Source organism: Schistocerca cancellata, chromosome 10 (genome assembly GCF_023864275.1).
Source record: "Schistocerca cancellata isolate TAMUIC-IGC-003103 chromosome 10, iqSchCanc2.1, whole genome shotgun sequence".
Lineage (NCBI taxonomy): Eukaryota > Metazoa > Arthropoda > Insecta > Orthoptera > Acrididae > Schistocerca > Schistocerca cancellata.
The window spans coordinates 219456792-219469273 of NC_064635.1; the positions used below are offsets into that span (position 1 = coordinate 219456792).

Consider the following 12482-nt stretch of genomic DNA (forward strand, 5'->3'; position numbering starts at 1 on the left):
AATAGCACACAAAAATATTTTCTGGGAAATGTTCACACTGTAACACCCCCCCCCCCCAAACACCCACACACATCCACACAAAGGTACAGTAGGAATAAAGGAAGGATGGTCACTTATATACATGGGAAAAATAAATCAAGCCTCACAGCAGTTGGTGACTTTAGCATACAAGATTTTTTATCACCATCTTTCTTTGTCGAATAATCCAGAAGTAAAATTGCTTCGAGATTAGCACACACCCAAGTCAAGTTTCTTATAAAGGATGAGGAAACACAAATAATGCAAATCATTATTGTAAACACCAAAAAATATTTTATTTCATGAGCATATAATTTCTTCTGCAGCATGTCAAGTATGGTTACAAGCATCAAAAAACAATAAACACAGGCTTCACGTGTACACAACTTCTCTACAGTACTGTACTAATATTACATTTTAGACATTATTCCCTAATGCAGCCTTCTAAAGCAAACAGATTGTCTAAGATAAAAATCAGCACATTCAGATCGAGAAACAGGCTTGCAGATCCTGTCTCTCAAATGGTGTTTCAGGTTCATCACAGCTGAGTCTACCACATATGACAATGAATTTTATGTACATAGCCTACTCTTATGAAACTGGCCTACAAATAACTTTTATCTTCAAACCTTAGAGAATCTCATTTGCTTTCAAATAAGTAATACTACCAGTGCCCCACCAGGAAACCTCAGCTACTTTTTTTACTATGCAGTATGGCCAGCACAACTTTAAGAACTAAAGACAAAGTAGATGTGATACACAGGTTCCAGAGAAGCAGTACAGCAAGCAATGCCCCAACTGACCACCTGCAACAATTCTGCCCGCCATCTATGCTACTGGTATCAGAAAATGAGTTTCTGGCATGAAGTAATAACCTTACTTCCACTGCATGCACATTTCAACCACTCTTCAGCACAATCTAATAAGCTCAGGACATATGAGCTTCACTTCAGTGTCACACTTTCGTGAAATTGGGGAGGGGGGAGCTATTCCAATGCCATCCTGGCACAGAAGTGGCTAATGTAATAGGATATCCAAGGAGAAAGGAAACTTAGTACCTGCAGGCAAAAATGAGGGGTTTCATGATTTCGAAGTGCCGCTGAGCCCAAAGGCACAGGGCAACAAAAGGAACCGGATGTGTAGGATCGAAATTGAAAACCGGAGTGTTTTTTTGTAGCAAAGGGCATACAGTAAAAAGTTATGAAGGAAGGAGGGTACCAAAATTTCTTTAGATTACACTTCTTTCATAATTTTTTTTAGGGAAGTGCTGCATAACACCACCGCCTGAACAATAGTTCATTGTCTTTTTTTCACTTTCAACACAGTAATACGCCATACTGTGACTACACACTAGTGTCTTACTCTCTCCTGCAATTTGGCACAATCAATTTCCAAGTTAGTCTCCTGACGATAAGTTAAGGTTTCAATGCAGATCACTCCTCCTACCACTGTCTCCTTCTGCTAAATAGCTTCTAGGTCATTTGAAGTAGAGTACAGTGCTCTCACACAGATTCCTATCCCAATTCAGAAATAAATTTAGAATTATAAATTATTCGTAGCAATTCATGCTGCACGTACTGTAATAACATCATTTCACAGCACTGAATCAATTTCTTGGACTTCAGTCATTGTGTCAGTCAACTGTAGTGTGCACCATTATAGTGATGGAAGGGCTACTAAATCATTTACTGCTTGCAATGGTCACTGTCCACAGAGTGAGTAGAACAGTGAGCGCTCTTTCTAATTGGTTCCAAAATTCATGCAGTAGAATATATTCCTAAAGTTAATCCTCTACTGCTACTGAATTTGTGTGTGTGTGAGATCTTTTAGAAGGTGTAGTTCGCACAAGTCTACTAGAGCCAAATCACATTTTTCACTACCATTTTTCCAAACCCACAAAAGATGGTTATTGCTGTCTTGATTTCAAACAGATCAACATTGCGTGCAGAAAAATGGAATTGTCAACCCAGCCCAAAAAAGAACTACAGGCCCTGAAGATTCCGCCACGTGAACAGGCTGACATGTCATCCTTTGGCTGTGGCATCATTTAAATGCAGTGTGGAGGTTCAAAATGGTTCAAATGGTTCTGAGCACTATGGGACTTAACAGCTATGGTCATCAGTCCCCTAGAACTTAGAACTACTTAAACTTAACTTACCTAAGGACATCACACAACACCCAGTCATCACGAGGCAGAGAAAATACCTGACCCCGCCGGGAATTGAACCCGGGCGCGGGAAGCGAGAACGCTACCGCACGACCACGAGCTGCGGACGCAGCAGTATGGAGGGTCCTATGGTAAGCACACCACTCTCCTCGCTATCATCAACTTCCTGAGCCACTACTTTTTTATCAAACGGCACCTCAGCTAGCTTCACATGGCTGAGTGCTCTCATTCCAGTTCTCCCATCCTGGAAACAATCCCTGTCAGAACTGGAAACTGAACCCAGGCCCTCTGCACAGCAGAATGACCCAACCTAACTGCTCAGCTATGGAGGCTGATTGACCCAGTGAAACATTGTGTGGTTACCACAAGTTTCCAAAGTAGCGAATGAAAGGATAAATTGTGTGTGTGTGTGTGTGTGTGTGTGTGTGTGTGTGTGTGTTTTTGTTTTTCACAAGCTGTTAGTGAATTAGATGGCTATGGTTTAGAAGCTAGAAGTCATATTTATCACACCATTTATATACTTCAACTCAAGCTGTATTACAGCAAACATATTTATTTGTACAAGGCAAAAGGAACATCTAAGTTAATTCATCATTTCAGTAACAATTATAATTAAAAATAGTCCATCTGAGCTATCACTGACCAAAAAAACTTTACCTTTTTACAAAGTTACTTGTTATACAATAGAGATAGTTTTGCTGCAAAACTACCTTTCATTAGAGACACTATTAGTACTAAGTTTTGCTAATAAAATTTGTCTTACTACACAAGGGTTTTAATCAAATTCTGATTAATTGTTAAAACACACCAGCGAGTTTTGGAGTTCCTTTATAGGACATTGCAGTCCAGGCATTGACTAGGGTAAGAAGGTTATCTACTACACAATAAAGGGTGGCTGATGACTGCAAAAGCTACAGGAAGTTAAAAACAAAACAAATCATTGCTGCAGAAAAAAACGAAAAGCAAAATATTCCTGATAATGTGGCAGCAATGGTCTGCCATATTGTGAGAAAACTTATCATGTAAGCAGTCAGTGACTGCCTGCGATCAAACAGCAAAAAATGCTATTAAGCTGCCAGACTCATTTTCTGATGCTTCTGGTCCACTGTACTGCAGCAAAGAAATAGAATATTGGGCTTACACAGCTGTAGAACTCGAGATAACCTCAGGATCTATTCCCTTCATCAACTGGCTCATTTGACCAACCAAAGATTGTGGAATTGCCTCAAACAACTAATCTCTTTTATTTCAATATTTGAAACATATTGATGTACACTGGCTATTTAAGTCTGGTGTGAAAGATACCTACATTTTGCATGTGATAATTACTTTTAGTCTACAGTACTTCACTGTACAGTCTGGCAATGACTATTTTTTATTGTGAAAAGGTTATACAAAACAAAACAACGTGATAATATGTATTATGTAAAAAACTGAACCTCTCCACATAAAATGTGCAGCACATATTAGTAACAACAGAAAACAGGAGTTTCTTATCCATTCATACACATACATCACTGAAGACAATTTTAAAATCATTTGAAAACTCATCTATAAAATTAATTATCTGCAGCCATTATCAGAACTGCATAAAATTGCCATCCTTTCCTATACGTAAATATTTTAGAACATTCTTTTATTAACAGCAGTAGAGTTATTCTGATTCTATAGGTAACATGATCATCACAATAACAGGCCTGCAAGCGGTGAAGAGGCAAAGAGTACTGAAGCCATAAATGGAGACATAACATAATATAAAAATCATTCGAAATTGGCAGCCTCACATGTCAAATGAACATCAACAGCACATCACAATCCACATACGATACACATTCGACAAAAGTAAAACAAGGTATGTAGCTGAGACTTCACGAAGATCAGACAATAAAACAAGGCTTGACACACATACATTCAACCACAGTCAATTCAACAAAATTACTCTCAAATGCTACAACATCCACACACACACACAAAAAAAACACAAAAACTTTGTGCAACCCTGTTTTGAACACTGTCACTCTTTATTTCAGTCCTTCAAATCCAAAAGAGTAGCTGAACTAATACATTTGTCCAGCACATATTAGTTGGTATACAAAAAGATGAATACACACCTAATTTGTAAACAAGTTAAAAAAATCACTCCTAAACTTAGTAAGTAGCTTAGTGCTAAAAACTAAGAGTCAAAAAGAGTTTATCACTGTTTGTACCTAGGAATCATTTCGGGAAAAAACAAACTTTCCAGTCCTTTTTCATGAAATGTTACAGTTAAAATTTAACTGTGTAAGATCTACAAGTTAGCCTTAATTTTAAAAAAGTCTACAACAGTTCAATGCAACACTATATAAAGGGAAATTAATATATACTATGTACAGTTCATTTATTTACAATAAATGATATATTTATATACACTGTAACGACTCCCCATGATGTGTACTTTTGTGCACAGAAAAACTCAGTAATGCGGCTAGCGCAATTACACAGCTCGATATAAAGATCAATAAAAGTGGAACAGATTCTGCGAGGGGTAAAACAGTCCCCTCTACCTGGTACTGCACGAGTAGTGAATCCGTGGCATGCCCCTCGCATAAATACATCACATAAGTGTAATGTGTAATACACAAAGCACTGTAAACTGCGTATTTACATTCAGAAAAAGGTATCAGTTGTTATTCTTATTATTATGAATATTAATATGTTTATTAATGACTGATTTTTATACTATATACATAATATTTGTTTGTTGTCCCTACTAGATACAAGCGCTGCTAATACAGTCAGTCCGACTAAAAACAATTCTGACAAAAGTCTCAGAGGACGTAATTCTCACCGTGCAAATTAAATCAAAAACTGCTATCAAAACTTCTGAACAGCAGTACAATTTCAGGAAAATTCTTAATACCTTCCCAAGAAGACTCCAAATACACCCTTCCGCACCGTGGAAGGTTATTCTATATACACAAAATGGTCACCGAGAACAGCTAAATGGCAAGACAGTTTGACAAACGGTCTCAGAGAATATATCACCAACATTGTTTCCATCAGCAGATTTACTTGTTTGTTGCTTTTAGAAAAGGTCTCAGCTTCGGGGTTAAGTATGACACACTGCCATTCTGTGACAGCCCATTATTTCTCCAGTGACCAGACAAACAATAGAGGTGTACCCCCTCCACTCTCTCAGGGAAGGGGGGCCGCAGCGTTAGACCAAAAAGACAAGGGAGGGCTCTCCTCAGGCCCCTTCCGGCCAGCCGCAGTAAGACGGCAGCGGGGGTGTTCTCCGCAGGCACAGGCGCTGCCGCCCCCCCTTCGTGCCCCTGCCGAGGCTAACGACTAGCGACGACTCGTTCTGACCCTCTGCATCTGGACGTACCCCTAGGTCTCCTTCTTCGTCTTGAACTCCTCGCCCAGGATTGTAGCAATCTCTCCTTGCATGAATGCCCACGGCACATTGGAGTTGGCCAGTGGGCACTTTTCACCACTCGGGCAGTATACCTGTGAACACATATGCCCATTAAGTGAATTTTAAGAGGTCTTTCCATTCGGACATGTGACGCATCAACTGATATCAGTTATGGATATATCACCATATTTTATTCTAATGTACCAGAATTTAACTCATGTTGTTACAGGTATGAAAAAGTTGTTATTATGGGCAGCTAATTGTTTTATAGTGCACCCAAGCAACAGCGTGAGGAAGGGTGCATAGCACAGATGGACGGGTGACAGTCACTTTTCATAGTCCGAATTTCATTCTTGCACAGAGAAGGAATACATACATACATACATACACACAGGGCCGAGCACCACAAACAATTTTCACTGGCCAAAAAGTTATACATTACTAATATCGAAGTTATGTTTTTTTGTTCTTTCATGGTTTGTTCTGTTGTGTGAAGGCAATTTTGATTTTTCAACAAAACATTCTCTGCTGACTACACAGAAACACTTAAGTTAAAAGAAAATCTGCCATGAGAGTGAGTATTATGTGCTTTTTTAAAAAGTTTCAGTAGGATACATTGTGTCACCTCAGAGAAGTGTACGAGCAATGACCACTGACAAATTACAAAATTTTCAACAAATACAGGTAGCTCAGAGTTGTAGACGGACACAGAAAGAAGGAGGTAAAAAATGGTTACTTCACCTAGCTGCTATACACTTCCTTTACAAGATGAGTGGTTGTCTTTATTAACGACAATGTTTATTTAACAATCAAGTACTGAGCAGCATGTCGTTGCAAACACAATCCTAACAAGTCTCCTTCCTTTAATTTTACTGAAGCCTATACTGAGACAGTCAATGTGGCTTCTCCAGTTGTTACATATCCGAGATTAAATAACAGCTCAAGAAAGGGGTCAAGTTGAATATTTGATAGTAGTTGTCAGCTTCATCTAGTGACATAATGTTAATGGCCTCTGTGACATAACATTTTGGTGCATATATTAACAGTTTTGCTGTGATTTGGCAAAGCCAGTGAACATGAAACTAAAACAAAACCTGGGTGTGTGCCAGACTGAGCTGTGGCTTAGCTATCTGTAGCGGGAAAAATCACAACTAATCATAAACTACAGTCACCCCATTGTTTACAGGGTTTGTCATAAGTTTCCCGCATAACTGATCAAAGCCTTTGTCTTAACTCTTATCACAAGAAAGTACAGCAAATAACAAGGGAAATAAAGAATAGAGTAAGGCATAAAAAGTCAGTTTGATGAACTGGATGTTCACACCCCTTTCCAAAATTTTCTAATGTGGTAAACTTTCAACAGAAATACACAAAAAATTGTCACATTCATTGAAAGTCAGTGTCTTTGAAGCCATACAATAACGATTCAATACACATCTCTCAGGTCTGTTAACGGATCTTGCTTTCTAAATCCCACAGCAGTTCATCAAAGCACCTGCTCGAGATCATCAGGTGGTGGTTGCCGCATATTGCCGGTTCAGTAGCAAGAGTGAGTTGTTACTTACTAGTAGTAACCAGCAGTCACCACCTGAGAATGCCTAACAGCTGCTTTGATGAAATATTGTGAGGATTTACAAAACTTGATCTGGCAGCAGACCCAAGAAAAACTGAATACATCTACTGGGCAAGCCTAAATATTAAATATGTTAAGCCAAGCTACAGCAAGGTCTGAGTATATAAATACAAGCAATAAGCTGTTCCCTGTACATATAAATGGGCACTGCTGGGAAGTACTAGCACTTACCTCAGCACCTGCACCCTGCCTCTTGATGGACTCTCTGCTGCATGGGAAACAGAACTTGTGCTGTGGAACAGAAGGACACTGCACGAAGTGCGTGTCTTCCAGCCTCTCCTGACACAGCGTACACTTCAGAGTCGTGGCAGAGCTGCCGCCGGTCCCCGCCGCACTGCCGCCGGTCCCCGCCGGCGTCTGCCCGGGTCCCGAGGCCGCGGTGGAATTTCCGTCGTGCCCGGTAGCGGCTCCGCCACTACCCGTGCCGGCACCCGCACCGTCCGCTTCGCTGGACGTGGTCACTGTGGTCGAACTCACGGTCCGGCTGCCTGAGCTACGGCGACTCCCCGTGGAACCTGAAACATCCGTTAAAGGGCCTATTTTACAAGAAAAATCGAAACTAGGTGAAGGCAGCTACATACTTCCAAAATTCAATCTTAAATGTACCTCCTGATGTGTGCACACGAGAGAGAGAACTTATCTTCCTTCTCGAAGCTATAGAGGGGTAGGACGGGATGGAGTGAAGACCGGACTCTTGTGGAAAAATGTATTAAGTTTCCGATATCCCACAGACTGGACCAATCGATGCTACTAGATTATGATCTTTTCTTTCATGTATGTAAGTTGTCATGTCAGTTGTGGCCACACTGTAAAGTCAACAGAACTAACGAGAATGAAGTGTCATTAGTAGAGCTCGAATGTTTACTCTTCAGATTGCCACCACATAAGCAGTGTCGCAGCTCGGTGGTTTAAGACGCGAGGCCGAACGTAGAACTGCCAGAGCATCTAACGGGCGAGTAACGTGCCACCAGTGGAGGTAAGACTGACAGTAAGAATAATGTGTGCATAGTAACTTTATTGCCAGGGTGAGTAATAAATGTAGTCAAAGTTAACAATTAAAATGGTGGGCAGATTGGTGACACAGACCAGCAACATACTACATTGGAATATTGTGGAAACTGTTGACACACGGACAAAAACCCATATAAAAATAATGAAAAGCAGCACAACTGAACGAAAACGTAGTGAAGTGCAACACAATATTCAGAATTGCGATCAATTAAAGTATTAGCACACAAGCGTACCAGTGGAACTCTAAACAGCACAGGGATCGAGACATCGAGTAGCAAAGAAGTTTCGAGAGGAATTTGACACGGCCTAACAACTCTGAAGGTTTTATCACAAATTCTCTCTGAAGTCCGATAGTAGAAATGAGGACATTGTCTCAGTCGTACAGGTTGTACACGTGTTACGAAGAAAGAAATGACAACTTACCTGAGGAGTTGGGAGAATGCTGGGAGCCCCTGGAAGCAGAGCGTGGTGGCCCCGGAGGGCTGCCTCCTGCAGAGCGCGGAGATCCGGGTGGCAAGTTGTCTGCCACTGACATGAGAGCAGCCATGGGGGACTGTCCAGGGGCAGCGGCTCCAGCACCACTGCCCGCCGTGGCAGCTGCAGACTCTGGAGGAGTGTTGGTGCGCGGGCCCAGCGGAGAGCCCGCTCCACCTGCACTCACGCTCATCGCCACACCTGGGTATCCTGCAACAGCACAAACACTACTTCGTCAGAAAACACGGTCACAAATGAATCGCTGAGGAAACAGCTGCTGAAGGCATAAACATTTTTTGAAAACGACTTATCACACCAAAGTAATAACTAACAACTAAATGTTTGGGGTTTAAAATTTAGCACTCTCAATTCGCTTCCAACAGGTTCATTTGGTTTTGGCCAGAAGCAGGATGTGTACAGATATTTCTCTGCTATTTTCAGGTTACATCAGTAACTGAAAGATTGCAAACTATTTTGTTTACTTCCAGCACAGCACAAGAATCTTATATATACTTTTCATTATGTTATTAAATTTAAAGTGTGTGTGTGTGTGTGTGTGTGTGTGTGTGTGTGTGTGTGTGTGTGTAAGACAGACAGATAAAAGCTGTCCGTTACTGAAACAGTTTTCACAATTGGTGCATGCAAACTTCCTCTGTCTCCTCTTGCGAACTACCTGAACGCTATGGTGATGAAGGCTATGTCAAACAATTTAACTTTACATGACTAATTTTATTCCAGTAATGTGGATATGTCCAAAGACAGTAGTGAAAATTTTAATCAGCCGTTACAGTGCATCATGTGAAAAGTCACAGAGGTACTGAAATGTTTTGTAACAGAAGCTGAAACAAAATCCACACATTCTGGCTCTAAATAATGAGGGGCTGACAGCTACTGCAGATGCACTCTAAGAAGAATTCTGGTATATTCTCTGAATCACCCATCCCTTTTTCCCCACAGCCACCATGAGGGAAATTCAGACTAGCCACTTCAGCTGCAATAATCAACAGTTTTCTTATCTGCACAATGCCCAGGATGTTAAAATGGACCCACTGACTGGCGCAAGTAACACAGCAGTCATCCCTCACACACTGTGTTTTACGTACATAGCTTTCTTGTCGGAAACTTGTCCATCGTGTAATACAGAACTTTTTGAACATGCCTTATAGTTTTTGTTTCCATAAGGAAAAGTGCATCAAACAGACTGCAATTACACAACAGGCTACACTACAGATGAATCTGTTGCCATTAACTTTACTTCACATTGCCATTGTTGACTTCGACAATTACCCTCCTAATCAAATTTTTACCTTCGAACCTAACCCTGACCACAGGCTACGCTACAGACGATCTCGGCACAGCCGACATACATCTTTTTTTGTTTTTGTTTTTTTGTGGGGGTGGGGGACGGTGTTTGCTGGATTATCACGCTCTAGGCCTGCATATATGATACCTTCCCAACATACACGGCAATGTAATTCTCTTTTTCTTCTTATTTTTATATACTGAAATAACACAACATTTCACTAATTAATATTATACCCCTGATGGCTGGTATTTTGTTCCTGTCACGACCAACATTACGCTAACAAACTCGTGAGCTTAGTCACGCCGTAGACGCCCTGGTTCTGAAAACGACACGCTATTTTAAGTAACAGATACCGCTACTGAAGAGTTAGTAATGTGATTCGATTAACTCTTATGCCTCGGTTAATTTAAAACGCAATTTCTACCTCCGTAAACGCTTGATACGAAGGTACGTACAGTATGTTGGAGGCACTGCCGGAGGAAAGCGTTAAATGAATAAGGCTACTGTCATATTTCAGTAACATTCACTTTTTATATGTCAATAATTAGATTCAGCTGAAGTGGAGCTTAAATGTCGGCATTATTTAGAACCACATCTGAATACACGTATCGGTTAGTGCAACGGATGCACGTGAGCGCTGGCGGCCACTAGAAAGCTGTGCAGGTGGCCACGGTGACGTCACAAGCCGTGACCCCCAGGCAAGGTCGTGGAGGGCTAATAATACGGCTGGGCCAGCACCGCTGCCGACTGCTATCGCGGACACGTCGCGCCTACGTGCTCTTGCGCAACGCGTCGTGCAGGCTCGTCTTATCTGACGGGGCACAGTTCACCGCCTCCCCCTCGCCTACGTAAGACGTCCCCACGCACACAACAACCAACCCAACCGCTAATGCAAATAACAAATCTGGTCGTTTGCACAGGTGACACTGATATCTCTGCTGGAACGCGGGTGTGATACAATACTTTGTATTTAGAACCGTGTCGCAATACAGTTGTCCGGTAGCAAAACGGATGCACTGAGCGCCCGCGACCGCTGGGCTGCTGTGCAGGTGTCGCGGTGACGTCACAAGCCGTACCCACATACCAGAAAATACACACATCAAAAAAAGGTTTGCCTCGTTCCCAGAACTCCTGAAGATCGACGCTGACTGTGGATATTGTATCAGAGACACAGTCCCTTTGACTGTTCAGAAATGTCACTAAACCCGCCCGAAGATGTAAATAACCACGCATGAGCAGCGCCATTAGACGGAGGGGGTCCGACAGCCGATCAGTTCCAGTCATTCCACCGGAAAGGAGTTACAAGGCTCGTGTTGTCTCTAGTTTAACCTTGCCTAGACGGTCAATACCGCGGTTCGATCGCGATTGTTACTTTGTGCCAGGAAGGGCTCTCAACAAGGGAAGTGCCCAGGTTATCTAGGAGTGAACCAACGCGATGTTGTTCGGACATGAAGGAGATACAGAGAGACAGGAACTGTCGACGACATGCCTCGCTCAGGCCGCCCAAGGGCTACTACTGCAGTCAATGATCGCTACCTACGGATCATGACTGCTCGGAGGAACCTTCACAGCAACTCCACCATATTGAATAATGCTTTTCGTGCAGCCACAGTACGTGTTGCGACTCAAACTGTGCCCAAGAGTCTGCGTGATGCGCAGCTTCACTCCCGACGTCCATGACGAGGTCCATCTTTGCAACCACGGCACCATGCAGCGCGGTATAGATGGGCCCAACAACATTCCGAATGGACCGCTCAGGACTGGCATCATGTTCTCTTCACCTATGAGTGTCGCAGATGCCTTCAACCACACAATCGTCGGAGACGTGTTTGGAGGCAACCCGGTCAGGCTGAACGCCTTAGACACAATGTCCGGCGAGTGCAGCAAGGTGGAGGTTCCCTGCTAGTTTCGGGTGGCATTATGTGGGGCCGACGTGCGCCGCTGGTTGTCATGGAAGGCGCCGTAATGGCTGTACGATGCTTGAATGCCATCCTCCGACAGACTGTGCAACCATATCGGCAGCATATTGGCGAGGCATTCGTCTTCATGGACGACAATTCGCATTCGTCTTCATGGACGACAATTCGCGCCCCATCGTGCACACGTTGTGAAAGACTTCCTTCAGGATAATGACCTCGCTCGACTAGAGTGGTCAGCATGTCTGAGATAGATTGAAAAGGGCTGTCTGTGGGCGACGTGATCCACCAACCACTCTGAGAAATCTAGGCCGCTGAGGACTGGAACCATCTGCACCAACTGTGTGCCTTGATGAATTTGTGGACAGTATGCCACGACGAATACAGGTATGCATCAATGCAAGCGGGCGTACTACTTTATAGGTACCGATGTGTACTGAAATCTGGACCACCACCTCTGAAGGTCTCGCTGTATGGTGGTATAACATGCAATGCGTCGTTTTCATGAGCAATAAAAGGGCCGAAATAATGCTTATGTTGATCTCTATTCCAATTTTCTG

At 42.6% G+C, this 12482-nt stretch overlaps 1 protein-coding gene across 1 annotated transcript in view; it reads right to left on the reverse strand.

The window, feature by feature from the left end:
* Nucleotides 1–289: 289 nt before the first annotated feature.
* The window catches only part of LOC126106284 (interferon regulatory factor 2-binding protein-like B), an 87273-nt gene continuing 75080 nt past the window's right edge, over nucleotides 290–12482 (reverse strand). The window contains exons 3-5 of the mRNA XM_049912505.1: nucleotides 8650–8910; nucleotides 7387–7730; nucleotides 290–5674 (exon numbers count right to left, since the gene is read on the reverse strand). Coding sequence (XP_049768462.1) covers nucleotides 5555–5674; nucleotides 7387–7730; nucleotides 8650–8910 — 725 coding nt within the window. The 3' untranslated portion in view covers nucleotides 290–5554. The remainder of the gene's footprint in view (nucleotides 5675–7386; nucleotides 7731–8649; nucleotides 8911–12482) is intronic.